The 17,809-nt window shown below is 44.3% G+C and overlaps 1 protein-coding gene across 1 annotated transcript; it reads left to right on the forward strand.

Moving 5' to 3' along the window:
- Positions 1-4,789: 4,789 nt before the first annotated feature.
- LOC138514625 (E3 SUMO-protein ligase KIAA1586-like) lies at positions 4,790-7,147 on the forward strand. The gene has a single exon (XM_069630071.1). It carries the CDS (start codon positions 4,790-4,792, stop codon positions 7,145-7,147), a length of 2,358 nt encoding a protein of 785 aa, XP_069486172.1.
- Positions 7,148-17,809: the final 10,662 nt, after the last annotated feature.

A 17,809-nucleotide genomic window follows, 5' to 3' on the forward strand; every position in this document is an offset into this window, starting at 1 on the left:
ACATGTCATGCGAGTATAGGTGTGACCTCCAACACAATCAAGGCATGGATAGGACCAACGTCACCAGAAGATACAGCGCCTCTGTCCTGGTTCCGCCCACCCTGTGCTGTGAAGCGCTACAGCAGATGCCTTCCCAATAAACCTCGGTGCCCACGGACTGCCCTTTAGGAATCCCTAGACGCGATCACATTCAGCGCAAACTGTCTCACAGTTAGAAACACGGCTGTTAATGAAGTTTCACTTCCGCTCTAGCTGTCGGTGCCGCACTAATGAAGCTCACAAGAGCATGGTCACCTGAGCATTTTTTATTTGGTTTTGGTGCGGGCGTGAGGTCACACAGGGCCAGGTGCTGGGTCGCGAGAGAAGGACGGTTCAGTGTTGTCCCTCTCTCCCGACCCAAGCATATTGTACTGCACTGCACTGCACTGCAGTAGTATGAGTTCAGAGGATAGCGCCCAGAAGCTGCGTGTTTCCACTTCTGCAGGAGTGAGACACTTTTTGGGCCAATATGGGCCAATTTTATGAGTTACTTAACTATGCGGATAGTAGTTTTGACCAGTGTTGCTGAATAAATATTCATTAAAATGCACAATTTTTGTCCCGTTTTATAAAAATACCTCCCCCTTGGGTAAACAGTGTCAAAAGAATGAATTGCCATTTGCAACTTTGGGCCACTTTTTCATTAGTGCCCAAGACAATTTTATGGTCCAGTCCGACCGTGGGGGAAAATGAATACAATTTGAGAGTGGAAGGGTAAGGCTGGAGACCACAAAAACCCAGAGCATTCGCAGACTGAGGGCATCCATTGCTTTTCTTACCTATGCGAGCATAGCCAGGCGCCTAGCTAGAAGCTATCCAGGAACCATGGCATTATAAAAATGCTTCAAAAATAGAACACACAGGCGAATAATTAAACTGCATTGCACTGGGTAACACAAGCAAACCCGCACTACCTTTTTTACAATATAATGGGAAATGCAGTACAGCTCTAAGTAAATGTTTATTAAACATGTTCAAAGTCCTCTGTAAATGGAAAGTGATTCTTACCTTAATCCGGTCCCATGCAGGTGGTAGAATGAGAATTAATTTTAGGGGGGCGGGGGGGGTTGCTGAGATAGTTCGCTCGTGTTGCCCCCGAGGACACTGATCCAAGGCCCCCCAAGTCAGAGCACCAACGCAGTTTCCTGGGATGTTCAGTCTCATCCTGGCAGGGTGCCGGCAGGAGGTCAGGGGCCAGCCAGGCCACCCATAATGTCTAATAGTTTGATGCTAAAAACCAAAGTTTGCTTTGATGTCCTTAGTTGAATATTCTTAAAACCATACATAACAACACGTCACGCTGGAGGTTTGTGACGAATCTCCAAACCTAAGTGAGTTCATGACACAACTTATTTTATTGTGAGTGTGTCTTAAATCGCTGAAAATAAAGTGGGTAAATAGATATTTTGCCTCTTGCATCTTATTATTTTCCATTTAGGATGTGGAAAATAAAAGGTACACTGATATTATTTTGGCCCAGCATGCTGCTATACGAATGTACATGTTGTCATGATGCTTTACTATGCAATTTGTGTATTTTGCAAGTAAACTCTATAGGACATTATTATAATAGGTCTTGATTGAGACCCAAAACTTAAATATTTGTTCCGATTAAAACATGGAAGAAGATGGCTGTGCCCAAATTGCACAGTGGGTTAAAATCCCTGTTCACTGTTTAGCTTAAGTGTGTGATCCTGAGCATATAATGTAATCTCACCCTGGCTTCAACTGCAAAAATGTGAGTGTGTATAAGTGATTACATTTAAAACCTTAGAATAGGGCTTGATTTGACAGGTAGACATAGTCTCAACAGCGAATCAGCACACCAGAGATTCTAGTATAGCGCACTAACTGTGGTTGAACCAACATTACATTTTCTCCTCTGTTGCTCCCAGCCACTGAAGTTGCTTGGTTCGTCCAGAGTACTGCCCCACACTCTATGTCCTGCTATGCTATGATATTGAGTCTTTCATTGCACACCACCATCTGACATTCTCACACTTTCTAGGATCTTCAGGATCTGCAAGAAGTGGGTGTTTTCAGACATAAAGGAGAGAGCTAACTGTTTGTTACATTGAAGCTGCACTAGAATAGTCTCATTACTGGTAATGAAGTTAGATGCCCCTACACAAGTAATTTAGCGCCTCTTCCAATATTTGAAGGGTTCGCCCCGCCCTATAATTTTAGACTAGGTGCACCCCTATAGCATTCTCAGACAACCTGTTCTAAAAGGACAGCAGCCTGCAAAACGAAGTACTTGCCTAAATAATGAAAGAACACATAATTGAAAATGGATGCATGTTGTGATGTGCTGATGTGAGTCTGATCAACGTGCATGCGGAATACACTGCATGGTCCCCATTGCGGCAGGGCAGCCCATTACGTAAGAGATACCCCCAACTGGAAGCTATTGGGCACCCTCATTTATCTCAAACTTCTTGTTACTTTATTGGGGACATGCACAGTTGAAAGTAATTTACGTGTAAAATGTAGATATGGGATTTCAGCTGATGCTTATTTCATTTATTTATTAGTTTTTTTTTTGTAACACACTACATGCTTTGCATTGCTCCAGAGTGGATTGCCGGGAGAAGGGAGAGTTTCTGGGGTTGACTCTTTGGGAGAGAATGTAATGGATGGGGGAAGCAAGCAATCTTAATAAATAGGTCAAAGGAGGGTTATGTGGCGACTGCAAAGAATGTTATGTAATCAAAGGATAGCCTCCCAATAGGACCAGCACAGACTTTTATCCTTCTAAAGTTAACACAAATGAATACTATTGAATGCAGTAATATTAATGTCATCCATTACTACAGGATCTGGAAACATCCTAGGTTTGAACAGAATACAAAAGCAGTATTCTTTTTGTTACCTAAAACGTATTTATTTTCAAGTTGATGAGCTTTGGAAGCAGTGATGTGTGGGTATTTCATCAGCTTCCTACCCAACCCCACAAAAGCAGAAAAACAAAGTTCGATGTAGGGAAATATTTCTGGAAGCACAGTGGAGTTCCTAAATAAAATGCATTGAGCTGTGACAGGGACAGTGTCAGGGCATTTCAAACTTTTCATGTCAAGTGGGCCCCTCCAGCAACAGTCCCAGTGTTGCCAGTCATCAGTTTTGTAACACTGCAATATATACATTTCTCTATTTTCATTCTGGGGCTTGAAATGTGTACTTTGCAGTGCTCGCTGTGTTTTTTCTTCCCACTGGATATACAGAAGTGTTATTATATAGATACATTTGGAAAATGGTGTGCTGTATATGTGCAATTGAGGTGGTAAGTGATTTTTTTATGGCTGGCTAGTAGTTTGGAACTTGAAATATTCACCCCTGTATCCCATACCCCACCTTGCTCTGAACACATTTTTAAGCAAGGGATGTTCATGATAAGACCAGCAAATGATAAAGAGTATCTGTGTAAAGTAATGTCTAGGAAATGGTCTGAGTACCAAGCACATGAGGAATACCATACATGGGATCCCACTCGTGTGTGCATGCTCCTCGTAGTGCCCTGGTTTCTTAAATACTCGACTTCCTAGCCTCTTAGAATGAGTATGCCCTTATCAGTATTCCACATCCTTCAACCTCAAGCTTCACTCTTTCCTGGACGCATCCTTCTCTTAGTAGACTACCTGATTCAAGCTTTGCAAACATTCTCTAACATGTGAATGCCTGTTCTTCATTCCCTAGGGATTCATCTGTCCACAAGAGAACAACCAGGTGACTGAAATCCTGCCCAGCCAACCCAGAGGCATTTAGGAAGTGTTGTTTCCAGACTGCTCAAGGTAAGAGAACATGGTTGTATATCTTCCATATGTTATTAGTGATAAAGCACTTGAAGGAAGACACCATTCAGTCTGTTTACATAGCTACTAGTCCGTCCCACGTGGCTCCTGAATGTGTAGAAAGCAGCTGCAGATTATCCATGGTGTAGCTGTTGTGGTGGTGTATCCACTTGCCTCTCAGATCATGTGTACCCCTTAACCTGCCATGATTTTGTGGGTTGTGGCCTGTGGGCTGAGATTCTACACTCCATTTTTTCCAAAAGAGAACACATATGGCCACTTAATGAGGCAAAATTTGACACAGAGCTACAGAAAGGCAGGACTTTTTCATTAGCAGGGCCATAGATGGCTGCAGCCATCCCCAATCTTAGCCAGAGTCTTTGAAGTCTCCCACTCTTGTAACCAGTCTACTCAAATCACTGCTAAGGTAAAGAGAGAAATAAATCTGGGGAATCAGATTTAAGCATAAATCTCTTTGCCATGCAAATTGGTCTGCATTTCTCACCCTTACCAAAGAATAGGGTTTTCAATATCTAAATCTGATATATATCCCCATGAGGTAGGGCTATCTCTTTCCTGAATAGTTCGACTCAGACCTATATTGTACAGGTGTATCCGAGGTAGGGGAAACCCCTAACACAAGCATAAAGTGGATTGATTAAAGAGACAATAAAAACATTGTGAAATGCAACTTCAATCTCTATCCTGCCATGCAAGATTAATGCATTGCACACAACTGAATGATTCATTTATCGGAAAAACACATTGATGTAATAGGCCACAAAACATGGAGACACTGTTCGCAATGGGCGAGTGAATATTCACTCTGGGCGAGTAAGAAAGACTGTTTGAATTTAGAGAATTGGCTTTAATTAATAATAGCAAGTGACGTGTATGTCTAGCTACTAGCTTATAACGAGCATTTATAAAAGTATCTTTCTTTACAAAACTATTTACATAGGATGCTAAAGTGGCTAAAGAAGAAAAATGCTCCAGCTACATCTATGGAAACAGCTCAAAAGAGCTCAGATGTCAGAGTAGAAGACCCAGCAGTGGCAGAAAATCTAGGCGGGGAAAGCAACTTTAGTCCAGTGCCTGCAAGTAGAACAGATGAAATGCTTAAGGTACCTGAGAAAAAAAGAAAAGTACCCCCTGAAGAGGTTATGCCAGTGATGATAGAAGCTTCCGATGAGAGAGACAGTGTAATGGACCTGGTCCTTGGTGAAGAGGAAAATGTGAGGGAGGAGGAGGAAAGAAGTGAGCATCCTGATTGCTGGTCATGGGAACAGTATGAAAATAAATGCAAAGAATACCCTTGGCTTACTTCTTCCAAAGGGAAGCTTGGATGTAAAATCTGTAGGGAAGTTAAAAATCTTGGAACAGAAACAAGTCAAGGTGTGCATTTCTCTCTGGAATGGGTGAATTCTTCAGTCAGCTCGTATGGTCCCACTAAAGAGAAACAACACAGCGCCCTGCGTAAAAAAATGTATCTCCATAAGAGCAGCGCTTGCCATTTGAAAGCAGTGGCCATTTTAGATGTAAGGACTTGTGAATCCATTACTCAGTTAAATTCCAGAATGCAAGTTAAATTATATGAAGACACATGCCGTGTATTTAGAAGTGCCTACAAAATAGGTAAACATGAACGTCCTTTTACTGATCTACCATTGGATGTAGATGTTCAAAGAATGAATGGTGTTGATTTGGGAAGAGTGTTGCATTCTGACCACAGCTGTGCTGACATTATTGAGCACATAGCAACCACGATGAGGGCAAAACTGGTTCACCATATCTTGCAAAATGAATCAAAAATATCTGTATTAATAGACGAATCCACCACCTTCAGTAAACTAACAACTTTAATTATTTGTATACGAGCATGCATTGAGAAGGAGGATCCACCTTTGACCTTTTTCTTGGACCTTGTTGAACTGCCTGGTACTTCAGCAGAAATAATTTTTGATAAGTTATTGGCATGCTTGCAGAGTTATGGCCTTACAGATGACTATCTAAGAATGCATTTGATTCAGCTAGTGACTGATGGGGCTTCTAACATGATAGGAAGGAAGTCTGGTGTAGGAACACTACTTAAGATTAAGTATCCACAGTTGACTATTTGGCACTGTGCTAACCACAAATTAGAGCTTGCGGTTGGCGATGTTTCAAAAGAAGTCACAGGGATTAATCAACTTAAGATTTTTTTTGACAAGCTGTATGCAACTTACCATGCCTCCCCAAAAAATCAGCGCGAGCTAGGGGAATGTGCAGCACAGGTAGAAGTGAGGCTTCTCAAAATAGGAAAGATTTTAGATATACGTTGGGTGGCCTCCAGCGAAAGGTCAGTAAAGGCTGTGTGGAATAATTATAAAGCTCTAAATAAGCATTTTGGTGAATCTTCTTGTGACACAGCGAGGAGTGAAATTGAGCGTAACAAATACTGTGGCTTAAACAGAATGTTAACATCTACAGTATTTGTGGAGAACCTGGGGATAATGTTCGATGCCCTGACAGAACTGGGTGACTTATCCAGACAACTGCAGCGTCGTGACATGACATTATATGAGGCAGACAGAATAATCCAAACGCATATTTATGTCTTTGAATCAATGGCATTGTCACCTGGGCCTTATGCTACAGCTACAGCTACTGCTGTCGAACAAATGAAATTTAATGGGATACAACTGCAGCACAGTAACACCAAAGGTTGTATTAGCATATCAAGAGCTCAGTTCTTTAGGAGTTTGACAAATAATATTTGCCAAAGAATGACAACAGCAACAGCATCAAATCTTTCAAAGAATACCTCCAACAGAGAGGGAGAAATTGAGTACAAACAGCTGATAGATGCAATGAAGCTTCTGAATCCACATTATTGGCCCGTTCCTGTGGATATTCAGTATGGTGATGCTGATTTGCAGGCATTTTGTGATAAGTTACATGTTTTTGATGCCCGACAGTACATAAACGCTTTCAGGGATTACAAACAAAATAAAGATTGCATGATACCTATACAGTTGAAACCTTTAGCAAGAATTGTGGAAACATTTTCCACATCCACTGCTGATTGTGAGCGTGGCTTTAGCGTGATGAATGATGTGCTTACCCCATTGCGCAATAGGATGTCAGTTACTAGATTGTCCTCTGTAATGTTCTTAAAAATTGTTGGGCCTCCTGTGACAGAGTTTATCCCACACTGCTACGTAAGGAAATGGTTGCAAAAAGGCAGGAGAAGCGCTGATGCCACAAACTGTATGGCTCGCAGACAAGTTGTTAATGAATCAGCTTATAAGCAAATCTGGAACGTTCTGGCCAGTGAATAATTTTTACTTTCTGAGCACAAGTTCCCTTTGCAACAAAACAATTCTGAATAAAGGTCCCTTAGCATCAGCGTACATGGAATACAACACAATATCATTGCACTCTGTACCAATGTTTAAATACATATTTAAATGTAAATTACAATATTTATTTTGATAGTTTTTCTGTATATATTTATGTCAGTACTACTGCCTATAAGCTTAATTAACAGCTGCCTCTGCTTGAAGTGTAAAATAAAATGTAATTCAACTATTAAGTTAGCATGTTGTTGAATGAGCCAAGTTCATATGTATTGTTCAGCTGCTACAGCTTTAGGTTGACAAGGCAGTACTCGCCTGTAATACTCTGAGCAGCACCAATCAATGAAGCCGAACCTACATGCTTTTTCTAGAGCCAGCCGTGCAGTTCTTATCATCCAAAATCAAGCCCTAAATGGATTTATAGTACAATCTTTTCCTTTTCTTTGAATGGATACCTATGCATCCCTGATAGTAGTTCTAGCTAAGTGAAATATTGCCAGAAAGATAGATCTGAATGATTTAGCCATGCCCCCAACAAGCCTCCTGCACAAAAACAGGAGCAGACCGTCTGAAAAGGGAGTTAGGGTGTGAACCTGCCAGATGCCACACATTATAGGCAATCCACCAAAATGTAATGAGGAAGACTGGTTTCCCTTTAATCTGCAGTGCCCCAGCACGCATGCCCAATAAGCAAAGCAAGGCCAGGGTATTTTGATTCCCCAGTCTTGTATGGCCCATTCGGGATGCAGGCTGGCAACCTGCAGGTTCAAATATGCTGTGAGGGTGCTCCTGCGCCTCACAGCGCATTTCAGTCTATGTGGCTATGAGATGTAGGTACTGTGATTCTATCACATATGTCAGGACCCAGGAAGCTCACCCTGCTTTCTGGTTCCTATATGTGGAATCCTGGAGCCGGAGGCCTGGATTGAAGAGCTTCGTTGAGTTCGGATCTGCAGGAAAACAAGTAATGGGTAAAAAAAGCATTTGTGTATTCATCTGTGGTTGTCAGATGTGAGTGCATGTCTTTTGGCAAGAGGTGTCTGTATTAGTGGGTATATAAGAGTACAGTTTGACTGGTGGGTATAGGTGCGCATGTGAATACAAATGTAGTGTGAATATTCTGTGCGTGTGTGAATGATTGAGAGAACCTGTATGGGTGCATGCCTGCTGGTGTGAATGTGGATGAATATGTGTTTGCATAGAAGGTTGGGGCTTAAGGGAGTGTTGGTGCACTGAAATGTTTTATCAGGTGGCATAGCGGGGAAAGCAAATAAAATGAACATTCTTACATTGCAGTAGCATTTATGCATCAAATTAAAACATTATTTCTTATTATAAATTGCATTTTATACTGGGGTTAAGCGCAAAGCCAATATAAGTGTTCTTACGTGGCCAACCTGGAAAGGTTTTCTTACTATGGCATGGCATTTTGATCTGTGTTGAGAGGTCAAAGCCATCATGAAGTGTATCCATAATATGGGTGGTGTGGGCATTTGTAATTTGTTCTTCCAGCACGGACATGTTTTATTACTGTGGCATGCCATCTTAAACTGACGTTAAGGGCAAAGCCAACATGATGAGTGTTTTCTATGTGGCCTCGCCAGCCAACACGGTGCAGCCAGTCAGGACCTGTTTCAATTGCCAGTATGGACATGTTTCACTATAGTATCTTTACTGTTAATATGGTCAAAGCAAACACTAGTACATTCTTATGTGTAAATACTAGCATATATTGGTTTAACCTTCATGGACATGTATGGGTGCAGTCAGCATTAAATTACTTTTTTTACAATGGCAGAAAATTACATTGTAGTGGGAAAAGGCATCATGAAAATGTGTTCGGAAATGCTCCTGGGCACTGTTGGTGAATCTGCATCAAATTGATTTTTCACGACTTACCCTAGAAATCTGTTTGTAAACTTTCTATTTTTTTACCCAATTTTCTCTGAAAATGTGCTGCAAAAAAAGCACTGTTTAACCCATTATTTAAAAATAATTCTCATGGGCAAAACCCTCGGAACCCTTCTCATTTATTTAAGGCTCACTTGCTACGCTTGGTTGCTACCACGCATTTATGGTAAATTTTTATTCCCAGTCCCGCCCATTTATAAAATCCACCAGCCGTCGCTGGAAACAACACCAATTTTTCTACAAAATCCATAGCTCCACTACTATTTTTCTTCCACTTCGACCACTGCATCAGGCTTATAATCTACCTGGATGACATTTTCATTGCTCAATCTCAGGACCTAGTGGAAGAGCAGACCAGGCTAGCCATAGATTTGCTACACAGTCTAGGTTTTCTTATAAACTGGGGAAAATCGATTCTTTGCCCAGCCAGAAGCCTAGAATTTCTGGGATTCGTGGTAGACACCCAGATTTCTCAGCTCTGTCTCCCAGCGGACAAGATACATTCCACCCGACAGGAGATTCGCAGACTTCTGCAAAGGGACTTAATATCTCTTTGAGAGCTAGCAAGAGTGATAGGTCTCCTATCCTTTTCCGTCCAGGCAATATTCCTTGGTCCTCTTCACTACCGAGAACTACAGAGGCTAAAAGGCCAACATCTCAGGCGCAGTCTCTCTTACTCCCAGCGTCTGACGCTCTGGTCACATGCGAGAACGGAACTCAACTGGTGGCTCACTCACATGGAGGCCTGGAATGGCAGAGCCATTTTCGGAGTCACCCCGGATATCATAATCAAATCAGACGCCAGTTGCTCCGGTTGGGGAGCGAGGTGCGGTCCAATAGCCACAGGGGGAACTTGGTCTCCTCAGGAACTACAAATGCATATAAACTGCCTAGAGCTCGTCGCGGGCTCTTTCGAGGTGTGCTCCTTTGCCAGAGACAGAGCGAGCTGTTGTATCTTGCTAAAAATGAACAACATTTCCGCAGTGAGATGCATCAATCATCTCGGTGGTATGAAATCTCGGCCTCTAGCGGAGTTAGCCAAGGATTTCTGCCACTTCTGCTTAGAGCACCAGATCTCCATAAGTGCTGAGTATCTTCCGGGTCTCACAAACGTTGTAGCAGACTGGCACTCCCGCCACTAGATCGATTACAGCGACTGGAGGCTGAGCAGAGATCTTTCTTCGCCTCCAGCAAATTTGGGGCCCCATGTCCAAGGATCTCTTTGCCTCCCGCCTCAACACACAATTACCAGTGTTTTACAGGTAGAGACCGGATCCAGCAGCGACCGCGACAGATTACTTTCCTGCAGCACTGTACCGAAAGGATCCACTATGCCTTTCCCCCCTTTTCCATGATAGCGAGGACCCTGGCGAAGGCACGTCAGGAGCAAACAGTTAGTCCTCATAGCCCCGGTCTGGACCTCTCAGACCTGGTATCCAGTTCTTCTGGAACTTTCCTCGGATTCTCCAATCCTTCTACCCCACTTTCTGGATCTCCTGCTAGATCCGTCAGGTCAGCGTCATCCCCTCCTTCTCAGCAGCCTGGAGGATTTCAGGTCAAGGTGGAGAGTACCAGGTATGTCAATCAAGGCTGTCAACCTCATTGAGGAGAGCTGGGCCCCTGCTACCCTCAAACGATACTCCAACTCTTGGAACACCTGGAGGATCTGGTGCCAAGATCAAGGGCTTCATCCAGTTTCGGCACCTATAGAGGAGATCCTCAACTTTCTGGCATCGTTAGTTGAGAAAGGACTGTCCTGTAGGCAAGACGTCGCTTATCGCTCAGCAATTTCTGCCGGCCACGACCTCATTCAAGGAGCACCAGCATGCGAGCATCACCTCGTTTGCAGGTTACTCAAGGGTGTTAGGCTTACAGCACTGCCTCCATCCCGCTACAGCAAGCTGTGGGCCTTCAATAAAGTACTCAATCTTTTTCTTTCATAGCCTCTTAATGAGGAGTTATCCCGTACCGCTCTCTCCGGCAAGCTGACTACGCTGCTCTGCTTGGTCTCATGCAGGAGAGTTTCGGACGTCAAGCTCTCTATCTAGAAGGCAGGACCTTTTCTCCTGACGGTATAGTGTTTCACATACACAGGAGGACTAAATGCAATTTGAGGGTCATATCTTACCAGGCGTTTAGAGAGCAGCCCAAGCTTTGCCTGGTCAGATGTTTGTAGGTTTACGAAGAGGCTACAGCCCCTCTTAGAAACTCTCAAAATGAGCAATTGTTAATAGCACTGCGTAAGCCTCACAAAGCAGTTTCAGCCCCAACATTGGCACGAAAGGTGCGTTGGACTCTGACACAAGCAGGCATCGATGCTACCCACTTCGGCGCCCACTCCGTGTGAGGGGCCATGGCTTTAAAAGCCTTTCAAGTTGGTGTCCGTTTAGAGGACATCATGAGGATGGCCGATTGGGCAGGTGAATCGATTTTCAAGAAATTCTACCTGAAACCGGTAGAGCAGCCTGCTTCAATTGTGGTAAGCTTTAAACAAGCATAATGTGAGCATCCGATCTTGACATAGAATAAAGATTTTCCATAATAACTTACTAGAAAGTCTTAATTCTATTAAAGACACAGAGGCAAGCATTATCCCGCCCGACCAGAGAAATAACAGCGCATGCCATGCTTGAGATCAATTATCATTGCATTGCGAGAGAGTTTGTTGAAAATGTGTTTTTCATATTATAGTATACTTTACATAACACACTAATTCCCCGCTAGGGGAACTAGGGTTTCCATACGCACAAAGTAAACATGCTTATTTTGTTTCTTCCATGACAGCCCCTGCAGAGAAGCCTGTCTGATCTCCGGCTCGACTCAGATTCTCCTTAAGAAAGACGGATTCTGCCACAGTTTCGCTCTACTGGTTTACGAGCAGCTAAGTTTGCAGCCTCGAAAGAGGAAGTTGTGTCATGTTCAGGACTGTTTATGAGGACATCTGTGTGACTATTGGTGGATTAGTGTCACATGTTAGTGACCTTGGGTGAACTATGGAGTGCCTCATGGGAAATGGAGTTTTTCTTTCTTCGAGGCATTGTTAAACTGAACTCTAGTACTTTGAAGTTTTGTTTATATTTTAATGCACCTCTAATTTGCATACCATGTGCTCGCAGTCAGGTGCACAAAAATACTTGCTGCTGAGCTCTTTCATATGTTAAAAATAAAGATAAGCATAATGCTCGCCTCCATGTCTTTAATAGAGTTAAGACTTTCTAGTAAGTTATTATGAAAAATCTTTATTGTATCCAGAGCTGGAGCCCCAACATCCAGTCCCCATCTTCAACTGTATAGGTGGACAGATTAAGTAGATTGGTCTCAATAGAGATGTTCATCTCTGACCAATTGCTGCCGTTAAAAATGTCTTTTCACAGAAAATTCAGGCTGGCTGGTGAGAAGACATAGGCAAATTTCAGTGAATCGTTCCCTTTTCATGGAGATCACAATGCGAGGTATCGCAAGGAAAAGTGTCTCAGATTCCCCCTGTTCTTCTCTCGTTGTTAGTACTACTGGCTGTAATGATAGTGCGGAGTTATGAATTGTCAAATCGCCTGGAAGGGGAATAATTGTCTTTCCCGGTAAGGATGGTCTAACTAGAACATTTGGCATGACTGGGCATGAGGCTTGTTTTGCTCTAGGGGGGGTGAATAGAGTTCTCTACCGATTCTCCTAGCCTCTTCAAGGAGGAGTTCATACAAGATGTGGGGATGGCCCCCTTGCTCCTGGTAGGCATCAATGGTTACAGATACAAAATCTCCAGCACTGAATTGAGTAAACATTTCTTGTCTGCTCTTTCCACATCAAGGGCTGTTTGGAATTGTCTCCTAATCGTATTGGTACATTCCAGTTCCTGGTCTGCATGTGTTTGGGGGGAAGTTGTAAAAGATTCAATGTAGAATTAGGGCCAATAAGGTGGCCTAGTCTTTAACGGTCTCATTAGCTGTCTCGTATAATTTAAGGAAAGGAGCAAATGAAAAAGTTAGAGCAGACATCATCTGGCAATGTGAGGAAAAGACAGAAGTACTGCATTTGTTGGGCAAGTCCTCTTAGGGTTTAGGTGAGAAGACAAGGGCGTTGGTGGTGAAGGGAGCACTTGATTTTGTAAAGAGGTCCGTCTGTCCCCACTGAGAAAGATGAGGTGCTGTCGAACCAACTGATGAGATGGAAGATCCTTAGAATCAAACGAAGGTATGAGTGCCAATTTGAGGGCTGAAGCAAGGCGCTTCTCTCAAAAGACGACAGCGGGAGAGGAAAATGTGCCAAAGATACCTGACCCTCTTTTTGGTGATCAAGGATCGCTGTTTCTGTAGCCACAAATGCCTGGACTGTTGGAATAGGGTTATGCTCCCGAGCCGTTGCAGAAGGCTGGACAGTAAGAACCTCTGCTGGATGAAGTTGTGGACCCTGAACTTGACGAGTGCCAAGGTTGTCACCTACCACCGGCAACTGACAGATGGGGGACCGTGACAGGTCAGTGTAGCTCATTTGGGGTGCTCATTAGGTTCGATTATAGAGTTCACCAGCAACACCGAAAGCGAAATAGGTATGTCAGTATCTCGGCAACTAACAAGGAGAAAATCAAGGGTAGTTTCAGATTGAAGAATGTCCTTGTCCGTCAAATCCAAGGACGTCATCGGAGGGATCGTCAGATCCTTTACTTCTTTTCTCGAGTCTTTAAACAATGCCGGAGTGAGAGTTGGGTCAATGACTTTAGGTGACTTTTCCAGCATTTTTCCCTTTAAGACTTTAGTCAGCCCCTGGCATTCAATGCCTCCTAGTTAGTCTTGGAGACATGTTTTGGCATCCATCAGACCCCCTAACGAATCACACTTAGAGTTGAGGTCTCCCTTTGAAGAGGCGAGAGTAGGGGGTTTCGAGGGAAGAGAGAGCTTTGACATGGGACCTGTCATCTGTATTTTTGCCTATTGCCACGTTCTAGGCATCGGGAAGAACCAAAGCTTGCCACTCTCTCCTGCCAGAAGATGTCAATCTCCCTTCCCTAAAAAGAGCCTTTGTCTCAAGGTGTCTATCGCGTTGCCTGCTCCCCCACAATGCAGCCAAAAGACAGCTTTATTCCACCAATGCCCAAAGTCAAAGTGCAATCTGGACGACACAAGGCTGGGATTCAAGAGTTCAAAGGCAGACCCACAGTCACTCTCTAAGGTCGTAATGCAGACAGGAGTCAAAGGAGAGAGTTGTAGAGCACAAGAGTTCAAAGGCTACTGTAAGCGTGCAGTGACTCTCGTGCACCGTTAGGGAGAATTCTCTGTTTAGGCTGAATTTCCTAACCTAGTGAGTCCCCCAGCAGCTTTGCTGGATTTCTGGAGTTTGTTTTTTTTTCCTGCCAAGAGTGAGACTCTTTTTCTCTGACTCCTGGACATGATTTGTGGTGTTCCTTTGAATGTTAATGTGTTTCATGGGCTATGGGGTCTTTTACTCCATAGGGTCTCATATGTTTTTTTCTATGTGTGTTACACCGCACCCTCCGTGCAGTAACACCGGGGTGTCATAGTGACCCCCCACCATAAACTCCATACCCTGGGACTGACTACTGTCTCCCAGGGCATGTAAAGTCACCATTGGCTTTACTAGTCCCAAATTACTAACAGAACCAGTACAAACCCTCATATTGTGGACATACTGGTAGGGGCAATTAGATTGCACCTGGGTCTTTTATTCGAGGGGGCACTGTCCCGTCCCCCGTAGTCGAGTTTTGGCTGGTGGCAGTGGATACTACTTTTTATATTCAACCGCAAATATATCTCTATGGGATTTTCCCATTGTTCGAGGCTAATACTTTTTAACATAGCCTATAACATACCGCTGGTTTATTTATTTAATATTAATTCACCGGTTGGTATTTTCTGCCAGAACTCGGTTTTAAAATGGCATTTGTGTTCGCCTCTGTAACTCCAAACCAAAGGTTGAGCCCTTTGTTCCACTTTTTCGTGGGCTTCTCCACAGAAGCCTCCAAAAGTGGTGCCACTCCGCAGCTGGTTTCTTCCCTGGCAGTGCAACGGACTCCTGCTTTCCTCCCCGACGAGATCCTCTCTTCCCCCGGACGAAGCACCGACTTGCACCCGCTGCCAGGAACAACTGCCCCCGCTGGAGCGTTCTCACCATTTTAAAGGTACTGTGTCTGCCAGGCCTCCCTTTCTAAAGATTGCTACAAGGTAACAATAATCCCTTAACCTTCTGGACTGGGCTGGCCGCCTTGACCATCTAACTGGTCCCTTTCTGTTGATCCAACTCCTTCTGAAACTATTGCGAGACTTTTGGGCACTTTTAATCGTGTCACCTTTGACACATTTCGCCTGGAACCTCTTAAAGTGGGTCTGGCCTTGTTAACTTTGACTTTACAGTTTTAACCTGCCTTCTTCTCCTACTGTGTTCTTCCGAAGGTTTTGGGATCTGTTTCTATCTTTCCTCTGCCTTTCTCTCCCTTTTTAAACCGATTGATTAGAGTGCCATCTTCGTTAAGCACTCACCGCTGTCTGAAAATAAGTGTTGCCTTACTTAAGACTCGTCTAATAATCGTTGAAGGGAGTGTATATCTTTTAGTTACCGTGTTTCTGAACTGCTTAACATTAGTGCCAGTGTGTTTAACTGGATGTGTTATTAAATAAATAATTATATCTCTTTTACACCAAGCTCTGGTCAGTGTTTGCTTGTTCTACTGTGTTCTTTTGACCTATTGTGAATACTCTGTATACTGCCTAACTCTTCTTGAGAGAAGTCTGACTGCTCAGCCACAGCTACCAGGTAAATCTGGGTGGTACAGACTGCTACCAATTGGGTTTACTGCCAACCACCTGTAGTCTTAAATCTTTTGCAGTGGTCCCAGAGGGAACTGCACAGGTTTCTGCCTAACATGCACTCTCTGAGAAAGAAGCCTTCAGCCTGGAATATGTGACTGGAAGCACACAGAGTGTAAACACACAATCCAATCACTCGCCGTGCAGTGTCAGCTAGGAATGAGCCTAATGCAATAAGCGGGGACAAAGTTAGACAATGTTCGGCTCCATCAGCAAAGTACCTTCTTTTCCTTTGCGGACTGCAGATCAACTCTCCGTCCAACTCTGCCAAACTATATTCACACTTCAGCCTTGCTTCCACACTCTCCAATTTCGTGGTCCAAATGGCTGTTTTAAGTCAGAGAAGTCCTATACCAGATGAATGAACCACAGGGCTGTCTCCAGGTTCGGTGGGGCTCTCCACCACTCCCCCATGAGAACACAGAACACTCCGATTCACTCTGCTTCGGGGGAAAATCGAGTGTTTGAAGGGTAACCTCCTCCCACAGCAGTAGCAGATGTAGTAGGCAGACTGCTCCAACGAGGCACCCAGAACAGAGCACTGACAGAACACCCCGATTCACTATCTGCACTATGTTATCCTCCAAATTAAGCTTTTTCCCCAGTTAAAGAAGAATGCTCCAACAGGAATCGGCAGCCGATGTGGCTCTTGCCATCATCGCACGGTGCACCGTCCAAGGAAAGCTAAAGCATGCAAAGGACATGGCTAAACATCTTGACCCTCCATCTCAAGAAGACGTCCGGAACATGACGCTGGTGCAGGAGGACCATGTCGTGGTGCAAGATCATCCTGCCTAAATTGTTCCACCAGCAGGTCGTGAACCTGTCACACAAAGGGCATCGAGGGGTGGTGTACACCAAGAAACTGCTCAGACAAAAAATATGGTTTCCAGGCCTGGATAAGCAAGTTGAAGAAACACTGAAGAACTGTACCATCTGCTGTGTAGTAGCACCGACTCCACGGCCAAATCCCCTACAAATGTCCACACTGCCAGAGGGTGTCTGGGAGGAGCTGGCGATGGACTTCTTCACCCCACTCCGAGACAGTACTTATGGCCTTGGTGGTAATGGACAAATACTTGAGATTCCCAGAGGTGCAGATTGTGTGATCCATGGCAACATCGGCCGTCATACCAGCCCTGAACAGCATATGGCATACCCAAGTCGGATAACAGTCTGCTGTTTACCAGGCTGGACATTGCTAACTTCGCACAATGTATGGGGTTCAGGCACCGGAAGATTCCGCCATTCTGGCCACAGGCCAACTGCATGGTCGAGCGCTTCATGGGGAGCATCAAGAGGGCATTGCAAGACGCCCATGTGTACAACAAACCCTTTGAACGTACCCAATACCAACTGAGAGACTACCGCCACACGCCCCACGGGTAGCTGCCCGAAGGACCACATGTTTGGCCAGAGACTAAGGACTTGACTACCACAAGGTCCTGTTACCAAGGTGTCCGAACCATCTGACCAAGAGCTCAGAGAGAAGGACTCGAAAGAGAAGATGGACGCGACGGCAGATGCAAGGAGGGGTGTACAAGAAAGCATCTTTAAAATAGGGGTCAGAGTGGTGGTACGCCAGACAACGCCGGAAGGAGGACCCCTTACAGTCACACGGGTGAAGGGCACAATGATCACTGTAGAGGACAACAATGGACAAGAAACTACCCGCAATATATCCCATTTTAGAGAATGCAGAGGGGGGACTGAAGAGTGTGATGTGTCATGTAATGTGGCCGCAGACCACTTGTCCCTGGGAGAGCTGGATGATCCTTACTTGGGGGACGGAGAGGCGTCTGATAAAGAGTGGAGGGCAGTGGAGCCCAGCCCCTCAAGACGCAGTCCAGCTCTGGCGCGAGGAGGATGGCCAGTTAGTGCCAAGATTAAACCCATAAGACTTATTGAAGAAATGGGT

The sequence above is a fragment of the Ambystoma mexicanum genome, chromosome 12 (assembly GCF_040938575.1).
Source record: "Ambystoma mexicanum isolate Mex_15411 chromosome 12, UKY_AmexF1_1, whole genome shotgun sequence".
NCBI lineage: Eukaryota > Metazoa > Chordata > Amphibia > Caudata > Ambystomatidae > Ambystoma > Ambystoma mexicanum.

What these genes read in the sequence shown, in the direction of transcription:
- LOC138514625 (XM_069630071.1), top strand. Translation starts at nt 4,790, where the DNA reads ATGCTAAAGTGGCTAAAGAAGAAAAATGCTCCAGCTACATCTATGGAA.